Source organism: Prionailurus viverrinus, chromosome A3 (genome assembly GCF_022837055.1).
Source record: "Prionailurus viverrinus isolate Anna chromosome A3, UM_Priviv_1.0, whole genome shotgun sequence".
NCBI lineage: Eukaryota > Metazoa > Chordata > Mammalia > Carnivora > Felidae > Prionailurus > Prionailurus viverrinus.
Genome location: NC_062563.1, coordinates 1,680,382 through 1,695,163, shown reverse-complemented (window position 1 = coordinate 1,695,163; position 14,782 = coordinate 1,680,382). Strand labels below are relative to the sequence as shown.

Genomic DNA, 14,782 nt, shown 5'->3' with positions numbered 1-14,782 from the left:
GAACGCACGGAGCAGGCGGGACGAGGGCAGCACGGAAACTTCCACCCCGTGCGCAGCGCCCTAGACGCGAGCAAGACCCCTGCCTCCGTCTGTTTGCCACCTCGTCACCAGCCTGTCACCCGGGGGGCCCCAGACAGCTGTGCCCAAGGCCCCAGGCTGGAGGGGACGTAGCCATGCACCCAGGCTTCCCCATCTGTCCCCAACCGGTTCTGGCTGCCAGGACCGCACAGCTGCCCTGGATGTGACCTGGGAGCAGGAGCAGACCCCTGGCCTCCCTGGACACGGCCCTCCCCCCGCCCACCCGCCTGCGGGGCTCCACTGCCAGCTGGGGCTGACCTTTCCCGCTGCCGCGAAGTTCTGTGCAAAAGGAAAAAAATGTCTTTTAAAGCGAGAGCCAAACAAAAGCCTCCGAGTTATTTTTAAAAATCTGGCTATTCCGGGGCAGGCACGTCTCCAGGACGGCAGCCAGACCTGCCTCTCGGCCGCCACACCCCCTGGCCCCCACGCCCTCCTGACCCGGGAGGGCACGTGCCCCGGTGGTGACCACTGCCTGAGGGGGGCTGGGGCCAGGACAGGAGGCCTAGAGACTGCGGTGGCTGTGCGTCCCCTCCCTGGACACAGCACAGTCGGAAGACAACCATGGCAAAGGTGCGGGTCAGGGCGCGGTGTCTCTCCAAAAGCTCCGAACGGGAAGACACCACCTGTCCCTGGAGGTGGCGGGAAGGGTGCACAGGGCACCCGGTGCCCAACACATGCTCGGTGCCAAGGCAGCGGTGGGGGGAGGGGAATGTGCAGGGGCCAGGGCTGGGGTCCGGACAACATAGGGAGGGACTCCAGACCCCACCAGGGGCCCCTGACACCCCCAGGGATGGGAGGGGGGCAGAGGGTGACAGCTGGTCAGCCACCTCTTCGGTTAAGGCGCCCATATCACTAAAGGCAGGGCCACGGCTGGAACATGGGAGTGCGAGGTGCTCACGGCCAGCGCGGCCACCTCTGCCCCGGCTCATCTCGGAGCTGGAAAGACCCAGGCCGGCCCTCACGCCCCTGTGTGGCGTGGGCCCGGCTGGGCCTGGCTGGGACCAAGCCTGACAACTCATCTAGAAACCAGTACCAGGGTCCATGGTGGGGGGGGGGGGGGGGGGGGAAGCACAGCCCCCTCCTCCCCTGCTGGGCTGGGCGGTGTGAATCACCCCTCAGTGTGTGACTCAGCCCTGGCCCTGAAGGAAGCAAGGCCCCAGGCCGATGCCTGGGACATTCCCGGGATGGGCCAGGGTCCCAAACTGTGGCCCGGTGGAGGCAGGAAGTCCCTCCTAGACCAGGCATCCGGGCTAGCTCCCTGACCTCCTGGATCCCCCCACCTTCAGGACCCAGCACCCCTGGGTCTGCACCCCTCTAAGCAGGGACCCCATCTGGAAACATCCATGACGATCAATGCCGCGGCACGGGCCCGCGAGGCTGGGCCGGGCGTGTCTACTCAAGCCCCCAACTGGGTAAATAAGCATGGCCGTCCACACAGCAGGAACAGGGAGCCTGAAAACAGGCTACACGTGGACCAGTTCCAGGAGAGGCAAGGACTGGAAAGCCACTGTCGGGACGGAGGCAGGACACGGAAACGGAGGATACGCAGAGGCGTCAGGGCCTCAACACTGCTGGTCAGGGCACCCGGTGGGCAGAGCGGCATGGGGAGACTTTCAGGGAATGGGGGGCGTGGAAGGGCCTCCGACAGGTGTGTAGGAGCCCAACGGCTAGAATGGAGTGCCCCACGTGGCTCGGCACCCCGACAGAGCTGGGCCCCAGGGGTATTCAGAGACCCCCCCCAACCACCGAGGCCTTGAAGGAGGGTTTCGGGCCCAGCCCCAGCCCAAAGCTCACTGCCCCCCGTCCCCTCCTCCCTGCAGCCTGGCCCAGGTCAGCCCAGATGGTCAATCCCGAGCCACAGGAAGTAGAGTTTATCCTGGCGGGGGGGTGCCCAAACCTAAACAGTTTAGTCTCGGTGAGTGGGGCTGCTAGTCACCGATGCATGGGGTTTGTTTACAGACAGAAAACAGGAGGCTTTGGGGGCCACCGGGGCCTGGGAGGGGAGGCCTGTGAGGTGGCAGGGAGGTGTGTGTGCCTTGTGCTGGGTGGCTTGTGTGAGCATGGTGGCCCCTCTGGCCCTGTGTCCTCTGAGTAAAGGGTCTCGTTCATTCTCGGGAGAGGGGGGATGTCTACCCCAGGGATGCCACCAGGACCCCCTCACTGTCCTCCCCCAGGGAGCCCAGCTCAAGGGGCCATGTCCGGACCAGCCCCCGCACCTGTCCTGGCTGCTGGGCTCCGTAACCAGAGCCCGGCCACCAGCCTCGGTCATACTTCCTGCCACTTCCCTTGAACAACCCCGATGACACTCCCAGGGTGCTGGCCGCATGGCCGAGTGCCCAGCTGGGCCAGAAAGCCAGGCCAGCAGGCACCCGGGGACCAGGAGGCCTGCCAGGGGAGCCCCGAGCCGGCCAGCCTCTGAGGGCATCCTGCCCAGAACCGGGGCTGGCAGGGCAGAGCCACACGGGGGACCCCAACAGCCAAAGCAGCCAGTGGGTTCTGGGGCCCTTGCTGAGGCACAAAGTCCACAGGGAGGTGCTCTTGTCCCCACTCTAGAGGAAGGAACAGCCCAGGAGGCACAGAGGCCACGTGGCCCGGCTGGGACCAAGCCCGACAACTCATCTAGAAACCAGTACCGGGGTCCTGGTCGATCCACACTGGCTCAGTTTCCCCAAGTGCCCACGGGGGGCTCACCCACCAGTGGCTACCAGCTGTGCCAAGGCTTTGTTCCTCGGCACCCTCATCGGGTGGGGGGTGGCTCCTGGCACCCTGTCTCCCCACTGTCCCCCACGGAGGGCAGACTCCTCACCCTGGCCTCACACCCTGATGCTGGCCCCAGTCCCTCTGTACCGTTACCTGGCCATACCTCTCAGGGCTGGGACAAAGGGCTGACCTGCCCCTGCCACAGGGCAAGAACGCAGCTGGGAGGGGATGAGCATCCCCACCTGAAGCCAGATCTGGGGAGTTGGTGGCAGTGGGCAGGTGAGGGAGAGGACCACTGAGGGGAGCCCCTCCTCCGTGGCCAGGCCCCAGGGGGTGTCTGGAAAGGGAGGGGGTCCACCCCACAGCGAGCCCCAGCTATCTGTGCCCAGCTCCTTAAGACCACCGGGCTTGGGGGCACCCGGGTGGCTCAGTCGGTTGAGCATCCGACTTCAGTCCAGGTCATGATCTCATAGTTTGTGGGTTCGAACCCCGTGTCGGGCTCTGTGCTGACAGCTCGGAGCCTGGAGCCTGCTTATTCCGTCTCCCTCTCTCTCTGCCCCTAACCCACTCTCATTCTGTCTCTGTCTCTCTGAAGAAAAATAATAAACATTAAAAAAAAAAAAACAAAAAAAACCACCACTGGGCTCAGGGGGAAAGGCCGGGACCCCACAGCCAAACCCCTGAAGGGGGCAGGTCATCTGAGCCAGGACCTACCCTGCGGTGCGGGCCTGAGCCAGGGCAGTCAGAACAACACCCACCCTGCCCTGGGGGAAGGGGGAGCCTCAGGCTGGCAGGAGGCTCCCAGGAAGACCCCCAGGCCGGTCACTGGGACCCAGGAAAGTGCCAGCTGTAGAGTCTTCCTGTACCCCTCCGGAGGAGGCCCAGTTCTGAGGCTGGTCAGACCAGCAGCTTGGCTCTCTCAGGTCTGAGGGTTCCCAGCCAAGGTCCACAAGGCGAGCAGGGCAGGGAGCCAAGGCCTGGGCTCCCCATGCCCTTTGCAGCCAGGGCTGGGCTCTCATAGCCTCAGTTTCTCCATCTGCAAAACGGGAAGGAGGAGGGTCCAACGGCTCCCCCTCCACTGTGAGACGGGAAAGACCACACAAGGATGCGAGTGACTCAGAAAAAGAAGGGTCAGGCTCACGAGGCCCCACGGGCCCCACTGCCTCCAGACACACAGACGCTGCAGGGATCAAGCCCCACCAGCCCCGGGCCCACCCACCATGGCTAGGAGCTGTCCTGTGGCCCACCCGCCCCCTTGCCCAGTTCTCCAGAGGCAGGAAGGCCTCCGATGCCCGATGCCAGCTGCCCCCTCCCCCTTCCCAGGGTATCCGCTCCAGATCCCAGAACAAAGGCTGCTGGCAGCCCGCCACAGGGGGTGTGCCCAGCCCCACTGCCCGCTCAGCCCGGCTTCCTGACAGAAGCCCAGCCCCACCCCAGGGCCCACGCCTCGCGGGACCGCCTAGCCCCCACGGCGGAAAACCTGGAAGCGGCCGCCCTTCGGGCCCAGCCTGTCACCCCATCCGCCCCAGGGAGTGCGCTCGGAGGGCCCTGCCCTGGGGACATCCCCAGTCTGACTGGGCATCAGCCACTCCATCACCAGGCCAGGGGGGGGCCTCGAGGGCTCAGACCTAGGTCACTGTGAGGGCCCCGTTCTAGGGCCACTCCCTAAAACACCTCCCCACCATGCGCAGGCAGCTGCTGCTCCGCCCTCCGAGCCCTCGCTGAAGTCCCCCTTCCCTACATCGGGGCACTGATGTCAGGACCTGCTTTCCATCCCCAGCCCCAGCAAGCAGGGCACCCCGGAGGGACCCAGTCACTGCTCGGTGGCTCAGGGAAGAACAAGCAATGAGCTCCCTTTCCAAGAGGGAAGGTGGCGAACTCGGGAATTTCCTCCAGAATTCCATCTTGACTGGGAAGTATCCCCAGGAAAGACATCTCTCTTCCCCACAAAGTTAGAAACTGGGTCCATGTGCCCCATCCAACTCCAAAGCACTTTATCAGGCAGTATCTGTCCTCCTCTGTCCCCCAACCCAATCCAGGCTGGCAGCCCTTTGGCCCAACCAAGACTGGGGCTTTGGGGGATCTGTCTGCAGTCAGTAAAGTCAGGGGGAGGAAGGAGGGAGGAATGAGTGGGTAAGAAGAGATATTAGTGGGTGAATGGATGGATGGGTTGGTGATGGGTGGGTGGTGGGCGGCGGGTGGATGGATGGGTGGCTGGCTGGCTGAATGGGTGGGTAGAAAACAGGAAGGAAGGGGAGGAGAGAAAGAGAGAGAAGAATGGCTAGGTGGATGGGTGAGTCAATCTCCCCCAAACACAGCTAGAAATGAGCCCTCTCCCCTCTGCGTCACTTTACAGTTGGGGAAACCGAGGTTTGGAGAGTCCGGATACACATGCGGCGAACCCTCTTGCTGGCCTGGAACCCGTCCACAAAGCAAATGTACCACCAGCCTCATCAACTCTGGCCCGTTTCACAGATATGGAGGCCACGGCTCAGGGGCCACGGAGCCCAAAGGGGCCAGAGCTGCAGGGTGTGGGGCACCGTCCAAGTTCCTCCTTGGCCCCACTCACTGCGCCTCAGGTAGACATCGTGCCCACCTGCTCTGCGGCCACCCTGGGGTGGCCATGGAGACCGGGCCACTGTGCACCCAGCTAGGGGCCTCCCTCCCTCCCCCCTCCCCTCCGCGGCCGGGCTTGTCCCCCGGAGGAGGTGAGGAGGCAAGACTATGCCAGCTCAGCACAGGTCCCCCCGGCTGACCGCGGAGCGGAGCAGGAGTGGGCTCCACTTCCCCACCCGCCCTCCCTCCCATGGACCCCCAAGGCGGTGCCAGAGAGAGGAGGACCCCAGGGTCCCACAGGCCCCTCCCAGACCCCTCCCAGAGGACAGGAGAGCACAGATGTGGTAAAAACCCAGTGAGCTGAAGGGAAACAGAGCAAGCCCCCTGCGGACTCGGGCGGCCACCACCACCAGCCCGGAGGAGACCCTGGCAGGGAGCCCATTAAAGGCGGCCGCCCCCAACCCACCCCTGTTCCGGCCCAACTCCTGCCCCTGCGCGTCGGCTGCTTCTCCCACTGGAAATGCCAGGCCACTTGTTGGGGCCTGAACCCACCCCTTCGCTGCCCACCTTCCCCTGGGCCGGGCCTGCAGGCCTCCCGGCTAGGGGCAGAAGGTATCCCAACAACGTACCCTGAATCTGCCCATGGGGCCCACCCTTCCGGCCACCTCACCACCTCTCCTAACACCATGAGGGTGACAGCGGGACGGAGGCTCAACCTGGAGCAGAGAGACCCACCAGGTCACACACCAGGACGGTGGCCAAGCCAACGCCGCGAACAGGCAGGGGTCTGGCAGGATCGGCCTCGGGGCCCAGACCCCAAGAAGACCCAGTGTTGGCTGCTTCCGGGCTTGGGCTCATCCACCTGCCCCCACTGAAGTCCCAGCGGCAGAGGCAACAGGACCGCTGGCCCATTTCACAGGCAGGACCCCAAGGCCAGGCACCTGGCAAAGCCACACGTAGAGCAGGACGCAGCCTGGGGGAGTCTGACGCAGCCCAGAGCCAGCAAGTGGGGTTCGTGTGTCACTGAGAAATGCCCGGCCCCACCCTTCCTCCTGCACAGAGACCTCAAAGGCCAAGGAGAGCACAGGGCCTGGCCTGAGCACGCACACCTAACCCCAAGGTGGCCTCACTGCAACGCAGCTATTCCAGGAATGTCCACTACCAGGGCCTCCTCCCACAGCCGCCGGCCGGAGCCAGGCTCCAGGCAGAGGAATTCCTCTGAGTAAACACCAGGCCCTCCTCCGAGCTGTCCCCTCACCCCATGACCCCTGGTGAGCCCCCTCCCCCCTCCTCCCTCCCCGAGTGCAGCAGGGATGTTGACAAACACACAGAAGGCCCCCACCCCCACGCCTCCGTCGGCCGGAGGCAAGGGGCCTGCGGCCAACAGCCACCTGTGCCCAGCCTTCCCCCCACCCCCCCCAAGTCCCCAGGGCTCTCCCGGGGCCCCACGGTGAGTTCTCCAGCCGCAGCTGCAGCGGTGGGGGTTGCGGGGGCAAAAGAGGGGCCCTACCTGGCCCAGGTCCAGGGTGACGTTGACCTCATTGTAGTGCAGTCCCCGGGACAGCGGCGGACTCTGCCACCAGCGCTCTGTGCCGTCGATGGCGTTGCTCACGGGGTGTGCCCTGTTGCTGTGTGCGGCGGTGCAGATGTCGCAGTACTGGCCCTGCGGGGACGGGGTGCTCAGATGGCCGGTCTCCCTCCGGCCCACCAACCCGCCAACCCTCGTCCGCCCGGCAAACACACACGGAGCGCCTGCGATGGGCTGGACTCAGGGCACCTGGCTCGTCGAGACACGGTCACACCCCTCCCGGAGGAAACGGGAGAGCGGCACCCTCCTAAGGTGGGAAGACCAGCGTGGGCCTCCCCGAGGAGGCGAGTGGAGTGTGCGCTCCAGGCCCCAGGCCGGGAAGAAGCAGGGAGAAACGGGAAAGAGGAGGACGTGGCCAGAGCCGGGGGGAAAGAAGGCCGGGCAGGGGATGTCACCACTACCCCCCCCCCCCCCACAGCAGGGAGGCAGGGGTCCAGGCGGCCAGGACGGCTAGACTCAGGCTGCCTCCCCAGCTCCGTCAGCAGCTCCCCCCAAGTCGGGCTCTCACCCAGAGCCTGGATTAGGGTCTCCAGAGAGACGGAATTAAGCCATTCCGGCGGCCTGTGGGGAGAGGCCCAGAGTGGAGGCGTGTGGGCAGCCGGCGGGCGAGGCCTAGACCTCCAGGCTCTGCCGCCTCTGAGCCCCTGGGACGAAGCCAGGTCACAGCACCGTGAGCCTCAGTGTCCCCATCCGAAGAGTGGGGATAACACTAGCACCTGCCTCGGCCGCGGCACGATTAACGGATCCCACGTGGGGCCCAGCAGCTGCTTCTGCCACGGTCCAGCCACCTGCCGGGGGCCTATCCTCTGGGGGGGACAGAGGCGTCCCTGTCAGGGAGGAGCAGGTGCTGGGAGCCTGGGGGCGCGGGGGGGGGGGGGGGCCAGCTAGGCACTGGCCTCAGGCCGAGTGGAGACCCAACCCCCACCCCAGAGGAAACCAGACCTGCCATCCCTCCGCACACAAAGGCCGCCCTCTGGGACTTGGCATTGACTGAGGCCCCAGAGGCTGTGTCTGGGAAATGTGGCTGCCCCACCCCTCCCAACCTCCCCGGGGGCCAGACCTTGTCCTAGGAGTTGGAGGTAGGAGCGTGGGAGATCCCCTGCTCCCCCACTCCCAGGCCTGGCAGCCAAGAGAGCCCCCAAGCCTCCACAAATTCAAGGCGGGCCCCTGCCTCTCCTGGACCCGTCTGCCCCGGGCCCGGGACAGTGAGACCAAAATGCAACGGAGCCTGGGCACCCAGCCTTCTACCCAGCAGCCTCCAGGACCCCCGGTGCCAGGTGCTCCGGGTCACCCTGTCTCAGACCTTGTTCCCGCCTGTGGGCTCTGGACCCTCATCTCCTGTCCTGTCTCAGCTCAGATGTCGCCCCTCTGCAGGGCCCCAGAGCTCTAGACCACCCAGGCAGCCAACCAGCCAAGCCCCGTACATCACCCGCCTCTTCATCCTATCACAGGACCTGAAATTCTCTGGCTACTAGCGATTCTCTGGTCACTGTCCCCTGCTCAGGGGCCCAGAGCTCAGTGGTGGCGGGACCACCGCCCAGCTCTTGACTGTGCCCCTGAGCCCGCTGCCCAGAGCGGCCACACCTAGGGGCTGGAGCAGCGGCCACCCAGAACGGTGGGTGTCAGGTCTGTGGGTGGCTCCACCGCCAAGCTCACGTGGTGACCCCACACCCGAAGCCAGGGAGGTGGGCAGGGCCACCTGGTGGGTCGATGGGCCTCCCAGAGAAGGCTGCCTGTGGTTAGACTCCCCGCCCCCAACCAAGCCTGGGAGCACCATGTGGAAGCTGGGTCAAGAGTCAAGGCAGGTCAGGAAAGTTTCTGCTCAGGCCCACCCAGAGGGTCAAGGAGAGCTGACTCTCTCTAGTTCCCACAAGAGGCTCCCCCCGCCGGCCTGCCAGCCCGGCTCTGGCTCACAGTGGGCAGCACTGGGGAAACCAGGCTCCCTCCCACAGAGGGTCCTGCTGGGAACACAGTGAGGAAACAGGAGTAACACGCCCCTCCCCGTGAGTCACCACACCGGCAGCTGAGCCCCCGACTTCCCCTGCAGGGCCCAGGGCCAGCCCGGAATCCCTGCAATGCCCACCTGAGGCCACAAGGGCCTGAATGCCAAGTTGCCCTCTGCCCGCTCCAGTGCCCGTCCTGCCCGGACAGCAGCCCCCACCCCGGGCCCCAGATGGGACGCCCCCACCAGGGGCCCTGGGGGCTGCCAGTCAGCCCCCATCCTTGGGCCTCACATCCTCCGTGACCCAGAGCCCATGCTGGCACAAGACTGAGCTCCCGGGATGGACAGAAGGTGGGGGTCGCCTCCCTGGCACCTCCTACCCCAGGCCCTCGGCTCCAGTTGGGGCCTGTGGGCGAGGCCCTATCACCAGCCCGTTTGAAGGCCAGGGTGGTGAGCAGACCCTCTGCCCTTAGAGGAGAGGGCAGAGGCACCGGCCGGGCCGGGGACTGGTCCAAGGCCACACGGCTGTTCAGCCTGTGTCTGCCAGGCCAAGTGATCTTCCCAGTGCACCTGGCAGCCTCAGAACCGGGACGCTAACCAGCAAGTGCTATGGTCGTTCAAAGGGAAGCTTCCTCCTCTTTCTCGCCTGCCCATGCACTGTGGGGGCTCACTCAGGGCCTGCTCCCTCCCGTGTGACACCACGTTTGTCAGAAGTCACTATAACTGATGGCTTCCCAGGGTCCTCAGGCTAAGCTCACACTCAGGTGAAGAAGGCTCTCGTACTGTGCCCATTTTGCAGATGAGAAGCCTGAGGCCCAGGGAGAGAAACTGCACAGCTAAGAGAAGCAGAGGAAAGAGGCTTTGACCAGGGGCCCCCAAGCTGCTCCTTTAAGCAATAAAGGCCCCTCCCTTCAGGGGTCTGGCAGCTGCCACTCTGCCGCCCCCCCCCCCCCCCCAGGTGCGCAGCGAGGAGTTGTAAGGGGGCAGGCAGATGCTCTAGAGGGACAGCAGCGAGGGCTCAGCCAGGCACTCTGGGGCAGCTCTGGAGACCCACACACAAGCTCCCTGAGACCCAGCCTCTTTGACATCAACCGGATGTGGCAGGGGTGGGGGGGTGGGGGCGCTGCAGCAGGGACCCAGGTTTCCACTGCCCACCCCAGCCCGATCCTGGCCTGGCTGTGGGGCTTCCAGCAGGTTTTCCAGGCCTCAGTTTCCCTACCTGAAATGTGGGCTTGACATCTCTTATATCAGCTGTGCTGGGCTCAGAGGAGAGCACAAGGTGGGCCCAGGAGCCCAAGGGAGGTGACGCTTCTGTCCCAGGAGGGCTCTGTGGCCCCAGAGCCCCCTCTCAGCCCCTCCCTCCCCTGGGCCAAGGGCAGTGGGCAGGCAGGAAGTGCAGGGGCCCAGCTGAGGCTCCTCCGTTCATCACCCACCCCAGCTAATCCATTCTCCAACTGCCCTCCTCCCCTCCCCCAACCTCTCCTCCCCGGACTGAACGACTCAGGTTACACCAGCCCCGGGCCCCCACTCTCCCTAAGGTTCAGCAGGGGTGTCAAGGGGCCCCCGGAGCAGACCCTACCCGCCCCTGCCCCCGCAAGGGTAACCCAGGACCCCAGCCCTCAGCTGAAGTCCAGAGCGTCTCAACGGCCCTGCTTCCCTGGTCGGGTGGTACCGCTTGGCCCATTCTCCACCTACACACTTGTGGCGGGGTGGGCATGCCTCCAGGGGGTCTTCAGGGTTGAGGCCACGTCTCCCCAGGGAGACCGAAGCCCACAGACTCAGCACCTGCGGGGCAGGGACGCTGCCCCCGATTGAGTCTGCATTTCCCATGCTCAGCTCCAAATATCATTGTTTGCTTGCCCGCCCCCCCCCCCCTCCAAGGGTCCCACCAAGTCCCTAGACCCCCAGAGAGAACTTCAACCCTCTGCAATCCGCAGTGATGGCTCTTGGGTCTGGCCCCAAACTCTAGGAACACCCGCCGATCCGCCCGCACCCCAGCCCCACCCCCACCCAGCAGGTTCCAGCCTGTCCCGGGGGAAGGCAGAGCGGGCCCACCCCCTCCCCACAGGCAGCCGCTGTGGAGGCCAAGTCCCGCCCTCGCCGGGATCCCGGGACTTGGGGACACCGGGGACCGGGCACCGGGCCCCCTCCCGCCCTGCCACGGCCCGCCCCGGGCACGCTGCGTCCCGCCTTGACGGAGGGGGACGCACACTTCTCTGGCCGGGCCCGAATGGCCGATCTGGGGTCCCTTCCGTTTCCCGAAATGCGGAACCTGGGCGTCCGTACTAGACTTGCGGGCTTCGGTCCGCACCTGGGCGCTCCCCGCCAAGCCCGCCCCAGCGTCCGGGCCCCCGCCACGCCGCCCCGCCCGGCGGCGACCCAGTCCCGGCCCGCGCGCACCTGGATGGTCTGGTTGGGGTCTCCGCCGGCCACGGGGCCGCCCACCAGCTTGCAGTAGAGGTCCTCGGTGGGGCGCGGGGCGCCGCGCGCTGGGGCCTCCTCGCCGCAGGTGGCCGACGCGGTGATGCGGGCGCCCTCGGCCAGGTTGAAGTAGGGCGGGTGCAGGCTGAAGCCGCCGCCCGCCGCCTCCCGCGCCCGCGCTGCGCCCAGCAGCGCCAGCCCGGCCAGGAGCAGCGGCACGGGGGCCCGGGGCCCCCGTGCGCACCCCGCGCAGAGCCGCGCGTCCGGCCTCGCCATCTTCCAGCTCCGGGGGACCACGGCGCCGCGGGAGCCCGGCGGGAGTGCGGCGGCGGCCGGCGGCTCGCCCCGCCCGCGGACGTCAGGCCCCGCCCCGGCCCGCCCGGGCGCCCGCGTCCCGCGCCCCGGGGAAGGGGCGGGGGAGGGGCGGCCGGTGGCCTTAACCCTTCGGACCCCGGCCCGGCCGGCCTCCCGGAAGGGGCACCTGCTGGCCCGGGGCCAGGCCGTGGGGACGCGGCCCGACCGCGGCTCCTCCCCCCCCACCCGCCCCGGGGCCTGGCTCCCGGTCCCGAGCGGCGCCCCCTCGGCCGCGGCGCCCGGCCCGCTCCTCCCAGCCCGGCGGCTCCGCTCTTGGTTTCCCTAACTTTGGGCACCTCTTGGCGGCCGAGCGCCCCCGGCGGCCCGGGGGCAGGCGCTGCGCGGAGAGTCAGGCGCGCTCGCCCAGCGGCCAGCCCTCGCGGTCTGTCCCAACAGCGGCCCAGCCCGTCCACGCCCCCCACCCCAGAACCGGCACACCGTCCAGAGCGACTGCCCCGCCGGAGCCCGGACTCTTGGTTCCCCGGAGACCCCTTGCAACCTCACCCTCTGTCGCTGGAGCTTTGGCTTTTCTCCCCTCCTACTGCCCCCCGTGTCTGCGTCATTCTGCAGGTGGAGAAAGTGCGCTCTTACCGGCCATGACTGGCCATGAGTGGGGGCCCTAAGGAAGTCCCAACTGCAGAGAGGGACAGGAAGACCCGGACCGGAGACCCCAGGCGCCCCTGGGGCGGCCAGGTCAGATTCAACCTGGCCAGCTCCCACCTGCACCAGGCTTGGCTTCGAGATATTCTGGAATAGGGAAATGGACCAAGAGGCACAGGGCACAGGTGCCCACTGTGGGCCCCTGTGGCAAAGGGAGGGTGCTCAGAGCCCTGAGGGTGCGGCGAAGATTGGCTGCACAGGACATGTATTGAGCACCTGTGGTGTCCCGGGCCGGCTGCGAGCCCACCCTTGTGCCCGGGAGGTGCCTGTGGCCTCCGCCATCTTCGGCTCGGGGCCACTCCCTCGCGCTGGGCAGGCGCTCGCTCTCTGGAAGATGCCTGGGAAATGAGACGGGGTCTAGAGGCCAGAACTCAGTTTCGGTCCCAGCTGTTTCTGGGTTTGGGTGGCTGTGGCCACTGGGTCTCCTCCCCTCGGGCTCCTGGCCCAAATTGGCCTCACGGGGAGCCTGGGGGATTGGGGGGGGGGGTGTTGCGCAGCTGCTGAGCTGGCAGCTCCCCCCATTCTCTGAGCCACGCCAGCTGGGTGTATGTCCCACGTGGGACCCCCTGGACGGTCCTCGGTGGCGGGCAGCCGGTCCTCGTGGGGGTCCTGCAGCCACAGCTGTTCCGGAAGGTCGCACTATCATCCACATCTTTCTAGCTGTCCCCGTTCTCCCGCAGACCCTGTATCCCAAGGGAGCCGGGAGGCCCCTTGTCTTCCAAGTTGGGAAACGGGCAAGGGGGATGAGGCTCCTCCGCCCCCTCAGTCCGCCATAGTTTTGTCCTTCCACCTGGGGGAGGGTAAAAAGAGGCGGGTACCTTTGTAGGAGAAATTCTGAGTGGGGGAGGAGCCGGCCCAGAGGGCGGCCGGGTGGGCGGGGGGATGCGGAGATTTCTGGGGTCCCCAAGCAGGCAGGCCAGCTCATGAGCTAATTTCTGGTCCGTTGTGAAGGACAGAAAGCCACCCCCGGGCAGTAGCAGAGTTCCCAGATGGGGAATTTGAGCTGCCCCCACCCCGGGTCCACCCCCCATTGCGGACATCACTGCACCGCACCCTGGCCCGTGGCACCCCCTTGATAGCTGGGGGTCCTGGTGGTCTGCGCGCGGGAGGCTGGGAACCCACCCCCACCCCAGGTCAGCTTCCCAACGTCGCTGGAGGGGCCGGCGGGCAGAGGTGGTGAGTGGGAGCCCTCTGAGCCTAGCGGCCGGGCCTCCCAGTCCGAGGGCATCGAGCAGCCCGGAGGGTGGCTGCCAGAGAATGTGCTGAGTCAGCCAAGGCACCCAGCGCAGGGAGGGTTAACCCAGGGCTAGCTGCTTCCCGGCAGACAGCTGCCCCGCGAGCATCTGGTGGCTGGGAGGGTCGGGGGTGACGTGGGCGGAGGAGAATGTGGTGAAAGGGGCTGGGGGAGGTGCCCACCCTCTGCCCCCACCGTGTGCCAGCTGGTGTGCCCAGGGAGGGGAGCAGCACGGAGGATGGAGGTGTCACCCCCGCCAGGCTACACACTGGCTTCTTCCAGGGCACCTCTGGGGGGAGGTGGGCAGGGCAGGGGAGGGGAGGTCCAGCTCTGCCCACCTCTACCCGCCTCTACCTCTGATACCCAAGTCACGCTTCTGGCAAGTCACCCCCAGGTGGTCCACCCATGTCTCCCGTCTTCCTCTGACTCGCAGGCCAGCCAGCCACTTTTCCTGCTTACAAGTGGGGAAACTGAGCCCAAAAAGTCCGGGGGTCGGCCAGGAGGGCAAGTTAGCAAGGAGGAGGAATTTGGTCATTCATTTTCTGCCCCCCCCCCGTTTACTGGGCACCTTTTGGGCACTAGTCCCTAATGAAGTGCCCCCTTGTCCCACTGCCCTAGCATTGTGTCACTCAGTCCAGGGTGGGCATCCCAGGGTGCGCTTCAGGCTGGAGGGGCACGGACGGACGCAGCCTGTCTTCCTCCTCCTGCGAGAGATTCTGGCCACCACCGGATGGGAGGTCCCAAACCAGAGCCCTCCCCACCCAGCCCCCAACTGTGCGGTAACTGGGCCCTGGGAGGGAGGTGGGGGCAGGTGGCAGCCTGAGGGGGTATGTCTGGCCCAGGCAGACTCCTCCTCTTCCCTGGGCCAAACTGCCCCACCCGAGCCCCTCCCCCACACAGAGCCCCCTGCTCAGCCCCATCCGCAGAGCAGCTGTGGGGGAGGGGAGGGGCAGGCCGGCACACCTGACTCAACCTGAGCCTAGTAAACTCAGGAAGCCTCTCCGGGAAGCAGGGGCCCCGGGTGCCCACTGGCTCCTCATGCAGGCGGCATCATCGTGGCCACAATCACTAACAGACGGTGGTGCTGGACCCCCCCCCCCGCCCGTACCCACTGGGCCCTGCACCCTTGGAAGAAGCTGCACCGAGAGGTGTCCCCGCCTCGCCGTGTGAGGAGGAGGCGGCCAGGCGGCCAGGCTCTGCTCCGTCGCTGGGAGAGTTTGTCTCAGCAGGAAGAGGGCTCCTGGAGCAG

At 66.6% G+C, this 14,782-nt stretch overlaps 1 protein-coding gene across 4 annotated transcripts in view; it reads right to left on the bottom strand.

Moving 5' to 3' along the window:
• The window catches only part of LAMA5 (laminin subunit alpha 5), a 51,338-nt gene extending 38,372 nt beyond the window's left edge, over nt 1–12,966 (bottom strand). For 2 of the 4 annotated variants that reach the window (XM_047851398.1, XM_047851400.1), the window contains exons 1-3: nt 12,547–12,966; nt 12,144–12,203; nt 6,845–6,997 (exon numbers count right to left, since the gene is read on the bottom strand). In XM_047851398.1, coding sequence (XP_047707354.1) covers nt 6,845–6,997; nt 12,144–12,203; nt 12,547–12,951 — 618 coding nt within the window. In that variant the 5' untranslated portion in view covers nt 12,952–12,966. Of the gene's footprint in view, nt 1–6,844; nt 6,998–11,264; nt 11,615–12,143; nt 12,204–12,515 lie in introns of those variants that run through there. The other 2 variants (XM_047851402.1, XM_047851401.1) reach the window with 2 other exon arrangements.
• Between the last annotated feature and the right edge of the window lie 1,816 nt (nt 12,967–14,782).